General features: G+C 39.3%; 1 protein-coding gene across 4 annotated transcripts in view; it reads right to left on the bottom strand.

Moving 5' to 3' along the window:
* Positions 1-2,064: 2,064 nt before the first annotated feature.
* The window catches only part of NCOA7 (nuclear receptor coactivator 7), a 146,136-nt gene continuing 124,801 nt past the window's right edge, over positions 2,065-23,399 (bottom strand). For 3 of the 4 annotated variants that reach the window (XM_058435542.1, XM_058435541.1, XM_032158408.2), the window contains exons 11-16: positions 17,982-18,129; positions 12,071-12,196; positions 10,296-10,448; positions 5,409-5,504; positions 4,922-4,995; positions 2,065-4,526 (exon numbers count right to left, since the gene is read on the bottom strand). In XM_058435542.1, the coding sequence (XP_058291525.1) occupies positions 4,391-4,526; positions 4,922-4,995; positions 5,409-5,504; positions 10,296-10,448; positions 12,071-12,196; positions 17,982-18,129 (733 nt within the window). In that variant the 3' untranslated portion in view covers positions 2,065-4,390. Of the gene's footprint in view, positions 4,527-4,921; positions 4,996-5,408; positions 5,505-10,295; positions 10,449-12,070; positions 12,197-13,718; positions 13,977-17,981; positions 18,130-23,399 lie in introns of those variants that run through there. The other variant, XM_032158436.2, reaches the window with a different exon arrangement.

Raw genomic sequence — 23,399 nt, 5'->3', positions numbered from 1 at the left:
TTCGGCCTCCCAAAGTGCTGGGATTAGTGTGAGCCACCACACCTGGCCAGTTTTCATTACCTTTGATTAGAGATGGGGACCTGTAATCCTATGTAGATCCAATTTTTCAGTTTAGGGAGACTGTTAGGGAACTCAGCTCTCTGGTCACTTTATAAGCTGACTACCTAAACAGTGAGAGACGTACTAGATAACCTTAGGAGGTACCAATCTGTGTGAAGATCTGTAATGGCATAGACAAAGTGCTTGGAACTAAAGGTTCTCTTCTGGTGAAGGAGTCATAGTCTGACTGAATTGCCAATGAAAATATAATTTGGCAATAACATCTTGATCTAGAGCTGTGCTGTTCAATGTGGTAGCCACCAGTCATATGTGGCTATTTAAATAAACGAAAATTAAATAAAAAGTTCAGCTCCTCAGTCACCCAAGGCACATTTCAATTGTTCAACATTAGTATGGTAGCTAGGGGCTATCATTAAGGACAGTGAAAATTCGTGAAATATTTCTATCATTGTAGAATGTTCTATTGAACAGTGCTGATCCAAGAGAGAAACAAAAAGTCCTCAAAGATATTCTATCAAGAGACAACATCTTGATGGCTTGATTGACCATACCAGATAGCTCATATCTCATTTTTATTCTGAACCACTAGAGATTTGAAATAGAGAGGGAATAAGATCTCAAGAGTTTGGTGTGGAGAGTGAAGCTTATTTTTTTCAGTAAAAACCCCTTCTGTTAGGGGCTCACTATGGATAATGGTCATAGGCCAGGAGGTGACAGAGCATGTGATGCTTTGAAGTCAGGGCTTTCTCTGATTAAGAGTATGTGACCTCATTGGGCAGAAGGAAGTGGTCAAAGGCACTTTTGATACATGCACAAGAAATGAGTGTGGCTTCCCTTTTCTTGAGTTTTCTGGAATTTCCCTTGGTTTCTGACCTCCTTACCTTTCTGTATCGAATTAAATTGGTAAAAATAGGTTAGGCATCCTAAGAAAAACATGAAACCTAATACTCCTTTCTGGCTTAAGAGATTCTCAATGCCTTCCTCAAAAGGAGAGTAATTCTTTTATTAATGCTGTTTTATGTGTGTATTAGTCCATTTTCACACTACTATAAAGAACTACCTGAGACTGGGTTGTTTATAAAGAAAAGAGGTTTAATGGACTCACAGTTTCACATGGCTGGGTAGGCGTCAGGAAATTTACAATCATGGCGGAAGGCAAAGGGGAAGCAAGGCACATCTTACATGGCAGCAGGAGAGAGGGTGAGGGTGGAACTGCCAAACACTTTAAAACAGTCAGATCTCATGAAAACTCCCTCACTATCATGAGAACAGCATGGAGGAAACCGCCCCCATGTTCTAATTACATCCCACTAGGTCCCTCCCTCAACATGTGAGGATTACAATTTCGATGAGATGTTGGTGGGGACACACAGCCAAACCATATCAATGTGTCTCTAAAACTTTAAAAGGCATCAAAGAGAGGGAGATCAAATTAAGGGAAGACATACTTGTAATAGTGCAGGATGTCTCTGGTGGCTTGTAGCATGGGGATGCATCTAATCATTTTCAGTAGGGTCTGAAGAAACATTTGGTTGCCTCCTCCCACCCAAGTCCTTTGATATGGACTTATGAACTGAGGAATTATGAAGCAATGAAGACTGCTTGGGGTCTTCATCTAGCCTGACATCTAGGGGCTAGGTGTCAGGATGCCAAAGAAAATTTATCAGAGAGTAAAGTGTCCCTCATGGAAATTATGAAGTAGGTTAAGACAGATGTTAAGAGGAGGAGGTCGTCATTCATTGCACAGCTAGAAAGATTAGAAAAGAGACTGGTAGATACAGCCAAGAGTTGTCTCTGGTAACTATAATGAGAGCAGTTTCCATGAACTGATGAGACAATTAGGAGGGTGGCTACAGGGAATGAAGAGGGAGTTTCTGGGGCAGCAGTGAAAACATGAGCTCTGGACCTTGTTTAGTCTTGGATATTTCACCATCCTCTCACAAAAATAAACACTCTGGTACCCAGTAAATACCTGATGAATGAATCTTTGGGAAAGAAAATCACTGAATGCATAAAGTCCTTTATTGAAAATATTGGGATAGCACTGCATTACATATAGTCAATATCCATAAATGAAGGGTCACACATTTCTGAATGGACAATACTGTTTTACATAGAGAACACAGCATCTGGATATGCTCTCACAATTATAGTATCATGGACTAAACTAGGTCAGAGTGAAGTATATGCAAAATGACCATTTTGTTTTTTTCCATTTTATTAACAGCATATGGTTGCAGATGGTGTAAATGGTAAATGTGATATCATGAGACATTCCTGATATCTCACACCAACACATTATTTAACGAGCAGGTTAAGGTGAAACTGCCAGTATGCTGTTAGTCAAGAGTTCTCAGTAGGAGAACTTGAGTGAAACGTACACCCAGGCTACAGATTTAAAATTTTATAGCATTCATTTAAATTTGTATGGAATTAAGGAGTATAATAATTGTTGATCTGACAGGAGGCCACTGGACAATTTGTTCTCTTTTACAAATTGTCTAAAATAGGAGAATAATGTAAAGGAAATATTCTAAGAATTGCTTTTTTAAATGCAGATATGTAAATAGTACTTGTTATACATTTTTCCTTTCAAAAATTACTGGGGAAATAGTTTATGACAGACCATTTTTCAGCTTTGGCTATTATTTGAAATTTTTTCCTACTAGCAAGCAGTCTTTGGCTTTCATAAAAGTCTGGTAATCAATAATATTGGTTAAGTAAGTCTTTATTATTATTATTATCATTATTATTGAGACAGAGTCTCGCTGTTACCCAGGATAGAGTGCAGTGGCACAATCTTGGCTCACCACAACCTCCGCCTCCCAGATTCAAGCAATTCTCCTGCCTCAGCCTCCCAAGTAGGTGAGATTACAGGTGCCCACCACATAGTCGGCTAATTTTTGTACTTTTAGTAGAGACAGGGTTTCACCATGTTGGCCAGACTGGTCTCAAACTTGTGACCTTGAGTGATCCACCTGCCTCAGCCTCCCAAAGTGCTGGGATTACAGGCAAGAGCCACTATGCCTGGCCCTTTATTTTATGTAATAGATGTTTTATGATGTGAAAATAGGTTGATATCTTAAAAATAGGTTTTCCTTTCTATTCCAATTTTGATATGAATGTATTTCTTTGTATTGTTTTTTTCTCAAATAAGTCTAGAAACCAAGACAATTGGTCCAATTTGACATTTTTCATTTGATTTAAAAAGTGCAGAAATTAATATACTGAGTCCCTTTTAAGACAGAGGCCTGCTCGTTAATGTAAAAGCTGGAAAAGTTATACAAAGAACACTCTGAAAATAAAGATTTTGTTATTAACACAAATGATTTTATAAGAAGCAAAACATTTTTTTTCAAAAGCAGGATTTGTTCTAAGTCTAGGTTCACAAAGGTATTCATTTCTATAAATATCAACTTAAGACTGTGAGAAATGATGTATTCTTTTTCACATGTATATGTTCAAGGTAAGTAACTAAAAATGTACCCTTTTATTGACTAAATGGAAAGCTGGCCTATAATAGTCAAATTGATGAACATTCATAATGAGTTTTTAGAAATTTAGAATTATACACTCATATATATGTATATGTACATATACATATACACACACATATATCTCTATATATCCACATACAGATATATAGATATATGCTGCTTAAGAACTATCACCCTAAACAATCAGGGCAAAAAAAATTCAATATAAAACTACATAAATCAAACAGATTTGTTCCCAAAACATAGCACAAAATGTATACATTTAATATTTCAAGATTTGACACACTAAAAGAAAAAAAAAAACTGCTGACACATTTCAGACAATATACTACAAATAATAAATAAAAGTTTTTTTTAAAAAAAAAACCTCATATATTCCCTTTAAGTGCTGTGCACTTTCGATTTTTCTAAATGACACTAACCTTTTCCATGGCAAATAATAGCTGTACATTTTGGTAATGAAAATTATGCTGATAAATACACAAGGCATGTATATATCCACAGTATCTTTTTTTCACAGTTACCAAAAATAAAAATTGCATTCAACTCATATATCTATAAACACTCTGATTCCTCACTGTATGGATTTGAAGGAAGTGGAAGTACAAAGTCTTTTCAACAATCTGGATTTTAAGTTTCTTTCTTCAACATCTGCCCTCCACATGGACCTTCCAGAATCTTTCTGCAATGTGATCATGCTCTGAGATGATGGCAGAAAGGAAGCATTGGGGTGGGATGAGGCAGCCTAGGCTGGAGCTTCTTTTTCCAGCCAGCTTTAGGAGGGCTGATCGAACCCAGTCTTTTTAATGTTATATTTTAAGGCAGTCTGAATTTCACTCAAATGCCCACACCTCCAGATCCTGAACTATGAAGTCTTCCTTTTTGGAAAGAATATCATTATTGAAAGTGCTGCAAGAGTTGCTTCGTCCGTGGTATAAATCAGCATCTAGCCATAAACCAAATCGTCCCCTGAAAAGGTTTAAAAAAAAAAAAAGGTGACAACACTTCTATCTTACATGGCACATGGCACACTATTCTCTCTTGCTGCCATCTTCTTTCCTTTGTACTACTGACATGCAAAATTCTAAACTGCTTATAAAACCAGGATACATTTCCTTTATTTCATTTAAATGACCAGTCTTCCTAAAAGACAAGTGGTAATAGTCCCTCATTAGACACATAAATATTCTATCTCTGATTCTTAGTTAGGCCATTCTGTGTTAGGCCACTGTCCTAATTCATCTAAGCACATGGACTAGCTAAAATAACCTGACACCGAAGTTTTAACTATGTGGGTCAAAACAGACCCATTCAGGTCAGGTGGTAAAATAACAATAAGAAAACAAAAACGACAAAAACCTTACCCTCCACCACCAAGTTCTAAAGAACTTATGTCTCCATTGATAAAATATGAATTTTCTCCACTCCACTTAAAGACCTTGGGGAAGAAACACAAAAAAGAAAACAGACATTTTAATCTGGAGAATTAGCAATGAGGAAATATGAAATAGTATCTATGTGTAAAAGGGAACCACCTCACTCCGTTGACTGAGGAAGTTCCTGACTGCCAGACCTGGCCCACACCAGGATGAGATCTCCCAAGGGGTTATGAAGGAAGGAAGACCTTTCAGACACATGGTGGCTCTGACCTGCGACTCTGGATCCCAGCCTGAGCAGCCCAGAAAGCCAGGGACCCTAAGCAGTTTGTGAGCTACAGTCATAAAGGGCTGACCCAGCCCGGAGTCAGTTCAGGAGAAGTTACAGGACAGCTAGCTGCCCCAATGCCTATCCCCTTCCCCAACTGAGGACACTGTGACATATGGGAGTTGGATATTTCTCCTATCTAGGTACCTTGAAATGAGGGCTGAATGTGTAGAGAAAAGTTTCGCCTGTGCCATAATAGTGGTCACTGAACCTGAAAGGATGAGTTGCATATGCTCCAAAAATCTGTCAAAAGAAAACAGAAATGTTACCTACATTCAAACCTAAATCTCCAAAGCAAGGCTTTCTGGAATATTTTTGATACATCATGTTCTGAGATCTATTTCAGCAAAGATTATTACTAAATTGGCACTCAAACCTAAAAAGACTACCAATAAAAGAATAAACAAATATCCCCAGCTTTAACTGGAACCCAAGTAGCCAGACTTCCTGGTGCATGCAAAATTCATCTGACAAAGTTCAGACAACTTGTTTGTCAAAGGCCAACAATTTGTTCCAATTTTAAAAGATTTCCAAAGTTCACTATGGAGACAAATTTCTGTTATTGAATATACATAACATAATGGAAACATTAAGCAACAGGAAGACACATCTTGCACACAGAAATGAGTGCTTGGGACAACATAGTCACATCTCTTGTGTATTTTATAAGTGGAGTCATGGATTGGCATTTCTCCAGAAAAAATAAACTTTCCTTTCTTTTGATTTGTAACAATGAGTTATTAATATGCTTATTAAATTAAAATTATATCCTTAAAAATGACTGACTTACTATAGCTTAGTTCAAAGTGACTTTTAAGAAACAAATAACCCCATAATATCATGTCCTTGAAAGGTAACTTAGATGTGTTTAAATCAATGGTTCTTGTACTTTTTTTTGTCAGGGGATGGAAGGGGAGCCAAGCTACATGAGGAGTAGTGTTTTCAGAATGTGTACGCCCACTGCCTCAGCTTCTCATCCTTCTGTTCACATCCTGATCAGCACTTGCAGGGGTGAGCATATGTATTTTGAAAATGTCCCTAGGTGATTCAGACATTCTTTCTATTTCAAATCCCATTTGAGGAACATTGCTTTAAATGTAGGTTATCTGGAAAATGTCATAGCTTTTCTCAAAAATTATTTCAATTAGATCACAATCTCTGTGTGCTGTCTTCTTCACCACTTACACTCAGTTCCTGGCTATACTTGCAACACTAAGTATTAGGCAGAAGGCTAGAAACTCTTTCTAACCAGTATTTTTCATACTTCTTGCTACCAAACCTTTCCCTAGAGCTGCTAAGAACAAAGAAATATAGCACAGTAACAAAACATAAAAAATCCTTTGCCCTTCTTCTGGTGATCTTCCAAAAAAAGAACTAAAATACAATCAAAATAGGCATCTATTTTTAAAAGCATGGTGTTAAAATATGACAAATATGTGGAAGAAAATGAGTTCCCTCTCTGATCAGTCAATAAGAAAAGTTATCTTTACTTTCACACCCTCCATAGAATTTTAAATAATTATTTTCTTTTTTAGCTAAAATTCCCCCCCCCCCTTTTTTTTTGTTTTGAGATGCAGTCTTGCTCTGTTGCCCAGGCTGGAGTGCAATGGCACGATCTCGGCCCCTCTGCAACCTCCACCTCCTAGGTTCAAGTGATTCTCCTGCCTCAGCCTCCCAAGTAGCTGGGATTACAGGCACATACCACTATGTCTGGTTAATTTTTGTATTTTTAGTAGAGACGGGTTTCACCATGTTGGTCAGGCTGGTCTTGAACTCCTGGCCTCAGGTGATCCACCTGCCTCGGCCTACCAAAGTGCTGGGATTACAGGTGTGAGCCACCACACCTGGCCTTTTAGCTAAAATTTTCTTAGCAATTCTGGAAATGCATTTAAAGACTAAGGGCTGGATGATATTGGGGAATTACTGTTAATTTTGTTAGATCTGTTGCATTGTGATTATGAGAAAATGTCTTTTTTTCTATTAATGTATTAAAAAAAATTTTTAATTTTTTTATATAATAGTGTTGTTCAGCCTATACCATATAAAAATGTAATACATTTAGCAATAGCAGAACAAAGGAATTCAAGGGAATAGATGAAGAGCAACCTAGAAATGATAAAAGGAAAGTCATATAACAAAACATATAAATGTACATTTGCTCTTCTTCTCTCAACTTCCTTAGCAGACATAAAATTATGTAACATAGTATTCATAACAATCTATTGCTATATTTGTAATATATACAGATGTAACATGCATAACATTTGTACCACAAAAAGTTAAAAGATGTAACAGAGCAAAATAGGAGTAATATTTCTATCCTTCATTAGAAGTTAGTAATTAGTCTCTATTAATTGCCTGATGATTGTTCTATTGTTTTCAACAATGCCTGGTGGTGTAAATTATTCCACAGTCTGATTCAATTAAATGTGGGTTCCTTTGCATGGATAGTTTCTTTGGCCAGACTATGAAGTTTACCCTGACTCCAGAAAGGCTCTCCTTAGCTGTCTCTTTTCTTGGATCTCTCTGGTAAAGTAGATGGTCTACAGTTTAATTTGTTGCCTTCATGGCTACAACCTTCTTCTTAACACCAAAATTCTCATTGTTTTCTAGAGTGCCCTTTGGCTTGAACTTCCCCAAGTGTGTCTAAACAAAGTCAGTTCCTTTGGGTAGAGCTTTAGAACTCTATGTCCTGTGGCCTGCCTCTTCCCCTGGGAAAAAAATCTCTAACCCACTGCTCTGAAGCTAGGGACTAGACAGTGACAGCAGCCTCTGGTCTTGGCTTGCCTCATCTGGTGCAAAACTTCTGCCCTGTGAGCTGAAACAAGAGCAGCAGAGACCCCTGTATTCTCAGACTGCCATGCCTACGGTAGAGCATGGCTCTGTGAGTGGAGGGTGGGTAGAAGAAGAAAGCCCCCTACCTCTAGGCCACACTTGCTTGGATTTTAGCCTCAGAAACACTGATCCTGGGTGGGAGATTAGAAATACAGGGGACCCACAGTGAGAAAGGGTACACTATAACCCTTGACTGGCAGCTGTGGGAAGATAGTGCCCCATCTTCTTGGCCATACATGCCCAGAGTGGAACCACTGTCAGTCTCAGCGCGGGGTTAGGGAAGGGAGAGAGTTGTGCCTCAAGTGCCACAGAATCCCACTGTTACAACTGAGATTAATTAGATTTTCTTGAATAAATATTCCCTCACTTGCTTAGAATAATTTCCAGAGACTTTAAGTGATTGTTGTTTTTGTTTTCTACCAGCTATGGTTCTTTCACTGGGGACTGATTCTGTAGAACTCCTCATTGCTTCCATTCTACATATGTAATATTTTTATATTAGAATGTCATATAATTCATTTTCAGACACATTTGCAGATGTTGTTCTATCATGTTCTCAAACATAGCAAAGCCACAGTTTCCCCTTTGGGGTAGATGGGGTGCAGAAAGCAAAGTTAGTGTCTGGTTGTCCTCAAATGACACAAGTGCCTCCAGGGTACATGATTCAGCAAGACTCCACCCAGTGACAAGACTGTAACCTTCAGTTGTAGGCCTCCTTTACAAATCGCACAGGAAGCTTGGTAAAACTGTGCTTCATCAATACCTGTTCTGTGTGAACCATCACATTCCTCAACAAGTGTGGTATTTTGGTAAGTAAATAGGACAAATAATCTATACTTAGGTGAGAGTCTGTATGTGTGCTCTAAGATAATATAGCCATACTTCATCCAAAACATAACATCCAATTCTCAAACATTTCACTAAATTCCTAAGTCTCTTTTAAACCAACTGTTATCATTATTTTAATTTTTTTTGTCTTGACTCTACCCACCTTTCAGCCTGGATCTTATTAAGCAAAATGTCAGCAATCAGGAAATAACAATAGTAACAATGATAGCTAAATTAATTCCCACAACTCTTAAGCTACAATAATATTACAATAAAGTCACAAAGATCATTGCTAAGAAAGACAGTGTCTTTGGTACCCCCATTTGTTCCCTAATTTTTCCCAAGGCAAATCATGACAGCAAAGTTCTATTTCTCATAAAATGATCCCATGTATATGGCTCATTACAACGTGGACATGTCTCAGTATAAAAATTTTGTGCTTCACAGTAAGCTCCCCAATGCTTAATAGTGCCTAGCACCTAGCAGGCACTAATCAGATATTTGCTAAATGGATGAATAAATGAATGAATGAATGAACGTTGAGTAAAATCTGCTTCAATGACAGAAAATCTGCTCAATGCTGCATCTTAAAATCTTGGAGGAATTTCTAATAGAACACAGGTCAAACTGAAATGAGCAATGAGCAGATGTGAATGATGTCTTCCTTTCGTGATGCAAGAGACTGACAGGAAAGTGACCGAAAAAAACCTGGACAGATTCCACTCCCATTCTGAGCTGACTTACGGGAAGAGATAACAGTGCAGGGACAAGGGGTAATAACTAGTTTTCACTAGTTCCTCCAAGAAAGACCAACTGTAACACAGGCAAAAGTACAATCAAGAATGGTACAGTGCATTCTCTGTGGTTTCTTAACAATTGGGCCCCTCAGGCACAACACACTATGGCCTTGACTGGCTCTCCATCACATCCAAAATGCAGGCAAGGTTTGTGGGCACTACTTTGGCTACCTGGGAAAGGTGCTGGTATGGCACTGGAACTTATTTCTGCAACTGTTTCCAAATCCAGATCTCACTCTACCCCAACTTTCCAGTTTTTAGGCTGTGGGATATCATTATACTTTTCCACTTCATGGTAACAGAAAAAAGCTCCTTAGAATGTGACTGTATTTGGAAGTATGATCCATTTTCATTTTGGAGATGATCCTGAAATACGTAGGGGTGAAATGCCATAATGGTTGGGATTTACTTCAAAATATTTCAGCAGAGAAAAAACAAAGATAAAAGACACAGAAGGCAAAATCCTGTTAACTGTGGAATCTGGGTGATGGAAGTATATGGTACTAGTCTCTCTACTGTTGGGAATTTTGAAAAATTATTAAAAAATATTCTTTATGAGAGGGACAGGTCTCACCTGATTATCCATATCTTTGATGACCAATAGGACAGGACTGTCTAGTGATGCCGATTTCCGGTAGAGTGTCTTTAAGCTGGTCCCGTGCTCTAACGTGCTATAGGCCAGTCTCCATGGATACCCTTGCACCCTTGCAGGAAGGCGTCGGGCCAGCTACAAAGCCAAAGGAAGAGATGTAAACAGAAGGTTCACACACAAATTGTTCACGAACACGTGGCACAAAACAAATGCCTGTTATTCAAACTCAGTATCATACACTCACATAGTGCCCCTCCTTACTCTGGCAAATATTTGCTATTCTAAACCAAGAAAATGATCATTTGATAGTGTTTACCTTGGCAAGGATACTGGCCAGGAGGTGTTTTCCCATTCAGGGATGTGACTATGGAGTCCCTATCCTATTATATATTTGAAAACACAGATCAAGCTGGATAAAGAGGTATAAACTAGACACATGCCCTTCCTTTCCACTTCAACCTGGCTTTTACCAAACAGTTCATATTTTCCCAATTTTTCTTTCTAAACACTCAGAGGCTCAAAACTGCTACTGACAGCTGCACCTTTGCACAGAAGTGAGGGAAAAAAAACAGGGATGTTTAGTGTTAGAAGTCAGGTGTCATCTGTTCTTATTGCACCTGTATCTTTCGCCTGCATCAATATTTAAACTTGGCTATAAATAACCAATAATGTATATCTCTTCAAGAATATTACCAAAGGAGGCCATGAAGTGCTGAGTCTTCAGAGTGCTTAAAATCAGTTCCAGTGTCAGTGTGAATCCCACACCTCTATAATTACTTGGTCAAGCTTCTTGGCTTTCTTGGGTCTTTACTGGTTCCTCAGTAAACTAGGGAGCCGAGCTTAATGATTCTTTAAGGTCTCTAAAATTCATGTCTCTGAGCTGACTGATGAGGGAAATGCCAGAGATTCCTTACTACAGTTCAAACATAAGTGCATTAGAATATTTCATAAATTTCAAGTAAACATTCAGAAACTATAAAATACACAAAGAAAATTATAGAAAAAGGAAAAATTGTCCTGTAGGTAGGTATTTTTCATAAAGCAAGTGGAGTGCATTTGCTGTATTACTTTTTTTGAGCCCTATACATCAAAGCTATGGGAACTCTGCAATAATTACAAGGATAAATTTGGATCCTTTTTAAAGTGTATTAGGAATATGGTAGGACACTTAAAATTTTTATTTTTTTAAGATTAGAAATGGCTTTTCCTTCAGGTTTGAGAGAAGGATGTTAGTGTCTGACCAACTCCTCATACTACCAAGAACGCAGCAGGGAATTCGACTTTTCAGAGGCAGAGCAGGGGGCACTGGCCTTAGTGGGCTGCTGGTGTTCCTCCTTCCTCACAAGCCTCATCCTTCAGCCCAAGTGAGAAGGGCAAATGCATTCAGGGATGAGAATTTTTTTTTTTTTTTTTTTTGAGACAGAGTCTCACTCTGTTGCACAGGCTGGAATGCAGTAGTGCGGTCTTGGCTTACTGCAACCTCCACCTCCCAGGCTCAAGCGATTCTCCTGTCTCAGCCTCCTGAGTAGCTGGGATTAGAGGCATGTGCCATCATGCCCAGCTAATTTTTGTATTTTTAGTAGAGATGGGGTTTTGCCATGTTGTCTAGGCTGGTCTCAAACTCCTGACCTCAAGTGATCCGCCTGCCTTGGCCTCCCAAAGTGTGAGGATTACAGGTGTGAGCCACTGCACCTGGCCAGGGAAATTATTTCTTAAAGCCTAGGAATCCCCACCCTTGGTGGCCAGGGCGAGCCCACCTGCTCGATGTGCATATTCTCCAGGAGTGCGCTGTGGGGCCGTAGGACAGGCAGCACCTCCTCGTCCTCATCTTCATAGTAGCTGCATGTGCTCTTCCTGCGCTTTGCCTCCTCAACAGTGATGATCTGAAATGAGAAAATAAGCCAAGAAAAATAACTTACTGGCTTTTCTTCTAACTGCTAATTTAAAAAAAATCACTCAAGGGACACCGCTGCTTGAAAAGGTGACACTTCGGCAGCAGGAAATCAACTGAACAGGACTTTGGGGAAATGGCTAATTTTTCAGTTTCAGAACAAATGCACAATTAAAGACAGTACAGTCGAGGCAGTTAATATGTATAAATTAAAGTCACAAGTCACCAGGCTAGATGTGGTGGCTCATGCCTGTATGCCCAGCACTTTGGGAGACCAAGGCAGGAGGAAGATGGCTTGAGCCCAGGAGTTTGAGACCAGCCTGAGCAACATGACGGGACCCCCATCTCTATATAAAAATAAAATAAATTAATTAATTAAATAAAGTCACGAGTTTTCCAGTTTTAGTATAGCTGCTGATTGCTCGGTCACTGAGAACAGTATATAACACCAGAAGTATAGCTTTCTACCTTTGAAATGCCCTAAATGATTCTCTTTTAGCCTTTAGATTTAGTATCGGAACTGTTAAAGGACTAATCAGAGATCATTCAGTAGGTAAATCTTTTATAAATAGGGAGTTTGTGATGATAAGGATAGTTTTTAATCAGGTTCCTGATGTTTTCTCTTAAGGTTGTGCACATAGAAACCACTTCTATTAGAAATAATGAATGATAACAGCAACCAGGAGCACGAGTACAAAGAAGTGTGAAGCTTTAGTCTAAATTACAACTAGGTTACAATTATTTATGTACTGTTCAGAGATGATAAAAATAGTCTCCCCTTCTAAACCTAGAAACATCATATTGTACAAAACATTTATTATTTAACTCTAGCTATGCTTATGAATTACCAAAGTTCATTTTACTCTAAAATCCATTTTTGGCCCTTCTTAAATTATGGATAAATCACTGGATTATTTTCAGATTGAAGAGTGTATATTAGGCTTCTTGGCCTTTTGTGTAAGATCAAGTGAAGGATTATATTAGACAACTAATTCACCAAAATGTACTAGTTTTAATGATTTTACATTATAGAGAAAAACATTTAAGTTAAATCCAGTGCAAGTTGTCAGGTAGTAGTGCACTACTGAATTACCAAAATGCACAATGACAGATACAAAGTACCCACTGGCGTCTGAGCCAGATTTACAAGTAAGAAAATTAAGCTTACTAATTTTACCATTTTCTGGGGGAGTGTTTCCGTAGTGAAAACACTATCAAGAATCACAAACCAAGCATTTTAAATGAATGAAAAAAAACACTCCGTTTTCAGCAAACTCTGTATTTATCACAAGTATAAAATGAGGCTGTGGAATGAAAAAAAATCAAATATGGATTTCTGGCTCCAATGAGAAGAGGCAACCACACCATAACCCTCTCCAGAACGAATAAAATACCTGCTGGTAGAAATGTCAGCACAATCCTTTCTAATTAGAACGACTTTCAAAACAAACTCGGAGGTAGATCCCTGAGAATTCACCAGCCCTTATTAGCCCTCGGGACACACTCCAACATACCTTCACAAAAGGCTCTTCGTCAGGTCTGGCACAATAGAAAATCTGGATGTCCAAGGGTAATCTTCGGCCTCTCATTGTGAGCAGTGAGAAGTGTGGCTCTCTCTCTAATGAGGAACAAGTTTTCTCTCTACTCTGCTTCCACACCACAGTTACTTGTAGCCACGCTGAGCTACAACTGTTTTCTCAGTATCTATTTCCTGCATGATTAAGTTTCTGTTTCCCTCAGGAGAAGGTTCAACATTTCTACAGGAACACACCCAAATTAGGATTTAGAGCAAACACACTTCCTGCCAGGCATCGCTGTGAGACTGTAAAAGGACACTTTCACCTTTGAAACGGTGGTTTCCCAACACTATGATAAAATCCTATGGTTCATTTTTTTTTTCTTTTCCTTCTTATACTTTTCTTCCTAATCGTCCCTCCAGTGAATCTAGTTTTTCTAACCCTGCCTTTTCAGAGTTCTTTTTCTTTTTTTTTTTTCCCCCACCCCCAGCACCTTATTTAAGGCTAAAGCTCCATTTAAAATGGTATGCATGATCCCTGGTATAAGCTTGAATCTCAAACAAAGGATGAAAAGGAGTCTTCAGTGGAGGTAGGCTTCATTACAGTTAGAACAAACGGCATTTCACTTCAATACTATGTCATGTTTGTTGGTGGGAGGGACTTAAAAGAATGGGAGAACATCTGGTTTACATGAGGTTGTGAAAGATGTCATCTTACATGTAGTTTTATAAAACAGTTGGCAGAGTAATACTTATCTTTTTACATTTTGGAATTAGTTTTAATGACTAATAAGCATGATGAGTCCTCCTCTACACTTCAGATCAGATGTCAGGAGGCTAGAAAGAAATATAGATCAGCAATGGATCAATTTTCAGTGATCTTTCTGTGACTTTTCCAGATCCGAAGTGGCCTTTCAGTCTTGGGCACAGCTGCGGGGATCAGGGTGTATTGTATTGCACACACTGGAGGTCAGTTATAAAGAAGACTCTAGCAGATCCTTAGAGACCAGTCCATGGCCAGCAGAACTGACTCTCAATGCAACAGCCTGAGCACAACCTGGGGCAGAATGCCAGCAAGACAACACTCTCCTCTGGGCCCCTGGGACTCCAGGACAGCGGACATTATTTCCTATATGATGGTGGGTGCCAGGTGCTTTGCCAGGCACAGGGACATAAAGCTGCTCACAGTCTCCAGCAGGTGAGGAGACAGTAGAGAAACATTTCTAAATAAATGGATGCCATTCCATGTGATTGTAAAAGGAAAATAAAATCTTGGGATCACAAACTCACTACAACAAAAGGGAAAATTAAGCTTTGAAACTGAGCCACACAAACAAAAACCACCTTTCCTTTTGTTTCTAAACAGCTGTCTCCCCAGGTGGTCTCCCTCACCTGGACAATGTAAATTAACAGCTTATTTTCACAAGTCGGAAACAAGAGCAGACTAGAAATTGTCCTTACTGCTCACCCCCAGACCAATGCATACTGGACTTCTTCCACGACTCTGTTTACTTCTTCATCTTATGTAAAGTGCAGATTTACTGCGCACAAGGCATACATGATTGAGGGTTCCTCTACCCTCTCCTTTGCACATGCAACATGTGGATTCAGTGCACACTAATCAAATCCTCACAAGAAAGTAACTGTTTGTCTCATTTTTTTCTACTCTCCTCTTTTCTTTTCTCCTTCCTCTCCAGTCCACTTTTCCCCTTTAAATACTGAAGCCCTCAAAACCCTCTTTGGAAAAAGTGCAGGCCACAGATCCTACTGTGGCTCGTGTCTCTTTTTCCCTCCCCAACCAGATGCATCCTCAACCTTAGCAAAATAAACCTCTAAATTGATTGAGATCTGTCTCAGGCATCGTTTTTGGTATATAGGATACAGATGCCAAAATCTACAGCAAAGGTGCAAAAGGAGGTTGGGGTGACCTGGGGGGTTCTGAGATAGCTTATTCACAGAGGAGATGGTGCTTCAGTTTGAGAGCAAGGATAGGGTGTGAGAAGATGTTCCAGGGACAAGGCACAGCAGGAATGCAGAGATGGATTCTGGGTTCACATTGGCTGGAGAAGAGACAGCAAGGAAAGCAGTGATGAGGAAGGTAGATGAGACAGAAAAGGGAGCAAGAGCAGAGAAAATGAAGAGCCTTGATGCCATGACGGAGCTTAGAACTTACCCTACAGGTCAGTGTTTCCAAAACATGACTGTTCCTCAAAATCATCTGGGAGCTTTGAAAAATACAGATTCTGGCCAGGCGCGGTGGCTCACGCTCGTAATCCCAGCACTTTGGGAGGCCGAGGCGGGCGGATCACGAGGTCAGGAGATCGAGACCACGGTAAAACCCCATCTCTACTAAAAATACAAAAAATTAGCCAGGCGTGGTGGCGGGCGCCTGTAGTCCCAGCTACTCGGAGAGGCTGAGGCAGGAGAATGGCATGAACCCAGGAGGCGGAGCTTGCAGTGAGCTGAGATTGCGCCACTGCACTCCAGCTTGGGTGACAGAGCAAGACTCCGTCTCAAAAAAAGAAAGAAAAATACAGATTCTAACATTCCTCCCTCCAGACCTACTGAATTAATGTCTCTAGTAATAAGGATTTAGGATTCAGTTTTTTAAAATTCCCAGGTAGTCATTCTAACAGGTGAGTAAGAATCAGCAGAGTCAATAAGGAGGCCACTGAAGGTTTTAAGCACAGAGTATCCAAGCTTACTTGTATATTTAAATGACAAGTTAGACAGCCCCACAGTCCGTATGTAAGATCTTTCAACACGATGAAGGAAACATCAGAAATCATTAAATAGTGCTGGAAAAAAAATGACTATGAAAAATATCATCTATCATACATCAAAAAAGCAACTATAGATTGAGTGAAGAGTTTAAATTAGTATTGCAGGGTCACTTATACATGGACACAGATGAATTCAGAACCATGTATTTGTAATGGCACCATTCTCCCTGGTGGACAGGTTCTCTCCAGCAATGTTTGGCTGCCTAGGAGCAGAAAAGTGTGAGGGTGGATTCATCCAGGATTGCAGGCAGGCTAGATGGGTGCAGTAGATGGGAGGGGGTGGAGGAACTCAGGGGTCCTGGTAAGGATGTGTTTGAATTCATTTACCATCTGTCTAAGCTGGGAAAGAAGAAATGCTAAGTGGGGTTCAAGAGAGCAGCAGAACAGGAAGGAGGGGTAGACCTATTTTTCCTAGTCTCATCTCCCAATTTCCCAGTGCTGCAAGCTTGTTAAGTATTGAAAGCCTATGTTATCCATCATTGTATTTCCAGGGCCCTCCCCTAAAGAAGTACTTGATACATGCTTGCCTGACTGGATGAAGGGAACTGGGGTCTGGCAAACTACAGCTTGTGTATTAGTCCATTTGCACACTGCTATAAAGATGCTACCTCAAACTGGGTAATTTACAAACAAAAGAGACTTAATGGGCTCACAGTTCCACATGGCTGGGGAGGCCTTGGGAAACTTAGGCCTCCTTTGGCACAAAGCAAAGGAGAGGTAAGCACCTTCTTCACAAGGCGGCAGGAGAACAAGGGAGCGTAGCAGAAACTGCCACTTTTAAAACCATCAGATCTTGTGAGAACTCCCTCACTATCATGAGAACAGCATGGGGGAAACCGTCCCCATGATCCAATCACCTCCCACCAGGTGCCTCCCTTGACACGTGGGGATTACAATTACGATGTGATTTGCATGGGGACGTGGAGCCAAACTATATCAGCTTGTCAGCCAAAGCCAGTCCACCACCTGTTTTTGTATGGCACTTAAGCTAATAAAGATTTCATATTTTTAAGGGATTCAATAAAAATTAATAACAATATTTTGTGACACATAATAACTATGTGAAATGAAACACAGTCATGCTCATTCATTTACATACTATGGTTGCTTCTGTTCTATAATGGCAGCTATGAGTACCTGCAACAGGAACTGTATGGCCTACAAAGCCAAATATATTTATTATCTTGCCCTTTACAAAAAAAAAATGTGTTGAGCTCTGAACTAAGGCATGGAGCTACGAGTAAGAATATAAGTGGATTCGTCTAATGTGGTCAGAATGAACTGTGTGCCTGTGTACATGGTGGTGGTGCTGGTGGTGGTGTTTTTTTTCAAATGGAGGAATAAAGTTATTTTCCTCTGTGATTTCATAGGTGCACAGGGACTCTAGTTTCTTACCAGCTTGTTACATGGAATCTGAATGCGAGACTGCTTACTGTACCTTAGGAACTAAGACGGTCTAACCCTGCCCAAGTGCTCACCTCCCAGCTCTTGGTTGTTGGCTCACTGAAGAAGTTGTCAATCATGTTCAGTTCTTCCTTCTCCACCACCACAAAGCCTTGCTCTTTGGCATCTTTCCCATAGACATCGGGAGACCACTGAACAAAGAATGTGTACAAATGATCCACCCTGAAAAACACATTTGTGACAGATGTTAACACCAAGTCCACTTTCTTGGCAGGTGCTAGTGTGGACTTCAGTACATAAACCATCTTTTCCCTGCTTGGCAAATCCATTTTACTAATTGGAAAACTTCCCACTATCAAGGTTATCTCTACAAGTGGCCTTCCACACTCAAAATTAAGAGCCAACAAATAAAGTAAAATTCCACAGGCACTGCGAAACTGTTAAAACTGTCTTTCAATTTGAGGGAAAGATCAAGAGATGGAATGTAAAACTGAAAAACACAATGAAATATTTATACCAAATATTTTTTCCTTATTGAGTCTTCATTTATTGGATACTTGTATTCATTGAGGAAAAAAATGTAGATCTGAAGCTTTAGCTAGGAACAAAGATAAACAATACTACAACGGGTCTTTATGTAGATCAAAGTACTATTGCATTGTAATTGTAATAAAACATCTTTGACAACTAGAAAGTGTCAGGAATAATACTGGCTATTTTAATATTAGAAATAAATCTAATTTTATTGACACAGGAATGTTCTTTGCTTCCAACTTCTCTGCTGTCTTATACATATTTACTGAATGAAGTTTCCAAAGTATCTGTCCAGGCTTCATCAATAGAAATATGCCTAGTTCCTGGGAAGAGAATGAGAGCTGTGAAAACTGCAGCTCCTGAAATATCCTCCAAGGTTCATACTATAACCATCACAACAGGACAAAGGGCGATGAATATGATCAAATGATTCTTAAAGTATCTTCTAATCACTAAATGATAATTTGAATTTGAGGCTACTGTTTGGGATAATGTTAACTTATGATTTTTAAAATTTATAATTACATAAAATTGTAATAATATTAATAGGACTAAAACAAAAACAGAAATACCACCAACAATTCTGATATCCTAACAGATCAAACCATTTTTAAGGTTTCCACCTTCCTATCTGTTCTTGTCCACATGTGTACATAGTTTATACAGGTTTCTTTTCATTGCAATCAGAGCCAAGCCATAATTGTTGTATTTAACATTATATAATATACTTTTACCACATTGCTAGTCCTTGTAGTCATGTTTAACAGCTACATTTCATGAAGTTAATAAACCATAATCAGCCTGTATTCCTATGCTGTCAGGATATTTAGTTTGTTTGTATTTCTTTAATTGTATGAATGATGTTACAGTAAATATCCATACAGTGTATGACTTTCACTACGGTTCGAATTATTTCCTCAAGATTAGTTCCCAGAAAAGGGATTACTGGGCCGAGGGGCATGATTTTATAGCTTGTGATTCATCTTGCCTAATGGCTCTTGAAAGACTGACTAGTTTGCTGTGACGTCAGCATTGCAGTTTGTGTCTTAAGTTTCATAACAAACTTGCTTATCCTTTTAGTTTATATAAAGTTTTACCTGACTCCATTTGCGTTCCTTTCAGTGTTAAGGGCTTGAACATTTTTCAATATTTTCTTCCTATCTGTAGCTTTTCTTTTGTGAACTGGATTTCTGTGATATGTGGTATCGACATTTTTCTTTTTTTCAATTTGTGGGAGTCTTTATGTAAGGTGGACATTAATAACTATCAAATGTGTTTCCGAGCTGTTGTTTCCCTTTTTATATTAATCATGTCTTTTCCCCCACAGTACAGACTTACCAATTTTCTTATACTTTAAAGGTGTATTTCTTTATAGAGTTCTCCTTCAAAACATGGACTGTTGTTACCTAAAACAAGGTGTGTATCAGTGTATATGACATGTTACCATTTCTATTACAAAAGTAAATATAGATATTGATAGATACTATGATTGTACATGGGTATGATGGTTATGTTTCAACTTGGTATGGCCATCGATGGTACACAGCTTTTGGTCAAACGGCAGCCTTGATGTTGCTATTAAGGTATTTTAAGATGTGATTAACATTTATATCAGTAGACTCTGAGTAGAGCAGATTATGCTCCATAATGTGGGTGGGCCTCATCCAATCAGGTGAAGGCCTTAAGAGAAAATGATAGAGGTCTGTCAAGGAAGAAGGATTCTACCTTCAGACTTTCTTCAGGCTTGATACTGCAATACCCACTCTTTCTCCAGTCTCCAGCCTGACAGTCTGTCCTGAAAATTTCAGACCTGCTAGCCCTTAACAATCGCATGAGCCAATTCTTTAAAATAGATCTCTATGTATAATACATATATTTTGGTTCTGTTTCTCTGGAGAACCTTGACTAATGTTATACAATAAACTACTCTGAAAGGCTACAAAAGAAACAGATCAAAATGGTTACTTCCAGGGAATGGAATGGGGTGGGAGAAATACATTTTATATTGTATATATATCTATCTTTAAATTATTTTAATATTTGGAATAGGTAGTACATTTATATGATTCAAACATCAAAATTATATTTTAAAAGGCATATAAGAAGTTTCCTTCTTACATCCCCATCTACCCCAAGCCCCATAGGTGACCACTTTATTCACTTCTTATATTTGTAGTGTTTATGTAGATATAAATATGAATACATATTTTTTGTCTTATTATTATTTGTTGGGAAAAAGCTGAGTGTCAGGAGGGAAACTGAGGCAGGGCTTGCATAGTACTTTGGAATGTGTCTAGACTTGCTGGCTCCTTGCTTCTAGCCCTCCTAGGCTCCTATTCCCATTATCTCCAGTAGCAGAACATGTTCCATATAAATGCTAAACCATCACAGCTGTAAATCATGTGCTTACTGCAACGTGCTCTTTTGACCTCCACATTCTCACCACCTGTTTCTTTGTTGGATTACCAATAAATACCGTGGGCCCCCAGAGCTCGGGGCCTTCACTTTTGCCTCCGTACAATAGTGATGACGCCCTGGTGTCCCACCTTTTTATCTCTCACTGTCTTTTTCTCAATCCTTTGACTCCAATTAGGAGAAGGAAAAAGAGTAAATATACATACAGACTCTAAGTATGCTTACCTAGTCCTCCAAGCCCACGCAGCAATATGGAGAGAAAGGGAATTCCTAACTTCCGAGGGAACACCTATCAAACATCAGGAAGCCATTAGGCCCCCCAAATTTTCCTTACCTCTGAATCTACTTCCTCCGATCCCTGCCTAAAGATAATTTTATGAGGAAGAGGATTAGCTTGTGTCTCTCCAGGTGACAATCAGGTGCCTGTGTGGGTGCCCACCAAACATCTGAAGATCTATCATGAGCCACAGCATCTAGTGGACCCACCTGTACAGTGCGAACTGAAGGTCTGAAAAGCCTCGATTTGCTTTCTCTATGCCTTCTGTTAATCAGAGAAGGCCTGTTTCTCATTACCAGTAGAAAGTTTTACCTCGCGGTAACTAACCAAAGAGGCAGAAACTGAGTTAACGAATGTTTCAGCAATGGCATGCTTCCCCGCTACAACCACAAAAAGTTTTTGCTTCTGTTTCAGTAGATTTACGTGGGGGAGAGGGTATGCTTGTGTTTTTGCAGGAGATGAACAAACCGTGTGGATGCCCTCAAGATGTGTACGACCATGGAACGGGAGCATGGATCCCAACCACGGACCGGGTTCCCCCAGTACAAGCCATGAGCCACTTGAGTCTGATTGCAAAGATGGAACGAAGACCGACCAGAGTCACGATGCTTAATGGACCAATGCTTTCTGACTCAGCTCCTCTCTACCCTGAATAAAAGAGATCCTAATAGTTAGGCAGGAGTATCATCGCCCCTATTCAGCATGAAGAAGTTACAGAAGATGGACCTTCATCCTTCTGCAACCCCTAGGATTAAGGGTCCTCCTGTAAAAGGGAAAGGGGGGGTATGTGGGAAGCATTCAAACCAGAGCGACTCCAGTTTGAATAAGGGCTAAGAAAAATGAAGCTGGATCACCGACTGGCAATTAAGGGCTGCACAGCCTGCAAGTGCCTTGCTCAATTAAAAGAGGCCACCTCTTATGCTAGTAATAATGACAGGAATAATGATAGTTTCTCTTTTACAAAAAAGAGAAGGGAGGCACGTTGCGAAAAAGCTGAGTGTTGGGAGGGAAACTGAGGCAGGGCTTGCATAATGTCCTTTGGAATGTGTCTAGACTTGCTGGCTCCTTGCTTCTAGCCCTCCTGGGCTCCTATTCCCATTATCTCAAATAGCAGAACATGTTCCATATAAATGCTAAAAATCACAGCTGTAAATCATGTGCTTAATGCAATGTGCTCTTTTGACCTCCACATTCTCACCACCTGTTTCTTTGTTGGATTACCAATAAATACCGTGAGCTCCCAGAACTCGGGGCCTTCACAGCCTCTGTACAATAATGATGGTCCCCTGGTGTCCCACCTTTTTATCTCTCACTGTCTTTCTCAATCCTTTGACTCTGCTGACTTTGTCACCCCCACAACCTGGTGTTGGGTCTGATCACCCCAACATTATTCTTTATCTTGCTTTTTCACTTAATAATATATCCTAGATAGCTTTCCACACCAGTATATAGACAGCTCCCTCATTCTTTATTTTACAGCTACACAGTACTTTACTAACTGGATTTATTATAGTTACAAAGCCATTCTCTGGGTTGTTTTCATGAGTGTACCATAACGAACAATGCTATGATGAATTAAGTTTGCATGTGACTCATTTCACACATGTACAGGCAAAGCCACAGGACATTCTCAGAAGTAGGATTGCATTGTGAAAGCAACAACTCAACTTGTCATTTTCACATAACCTCACATTCTTCTGTATAGGGATTATATTATTTTTGCCCTCCTACGAGATATCTCTCTCTCTTGAACCACTGAACTATTTTTGCCGTGTAGAATGAACTTCCCTATTAAAAGTTAACTTAGAAAACATGAAATCATCACTCCAGAGAGGTTTGACAAAGATACAATTATAAATCTTAGTTTTTTCAATACTTAAAAATTTAGTCCATCTTAAATATGTTTTAAAGTAGAGTTGAGAACGAACTATGCTTCACTGTAACTTTTGGAAAAGGAAATATATATTATGTGCATAGCCACACTGGATAAAATGTATGGGCATAAGTGGTTCCTAATAGGTCGATGGCTAGCTGACTTGAGAGAAAAAGGCATGCAGTCCCTAATATCTGAGAACTAGCCTGGTACTATCAGCCAGGCCTCAGTGTTACTAAGAGCTGGCTTAGCATTCACAGCTATGCCCGATGTTTTCCTATTTAACATAATTTTCCAGAACATCAACACTAAATAAGGCCATTCTATGACCATGATGAATCACAACAAAAACAAGACAACTCTGTAATCAGAGCTGAACAAAAACAACACAAA

The sequence above is a fragment of the Hylobates moloch genome, unplaced genomic scaffold, assembly GCF_009828535.3.
Source record: "Hylobates moloch isolate HMO894 unplaced genomic scaffold, HMol_V3 SCAFFOLD_2, whole genome shotgun sequence".
Lineage (NCBI taxonomy): Eukaryota > Metazoa > Chordata > Mammalia > Primates > Hylobatidae > Hylobates > Hylobates moloch.
The sequence above is the reverse complement of the archived record's forward strand: the minus strand, read 5'-3'. Positions and strand labels throughout refer to the sequence as shown.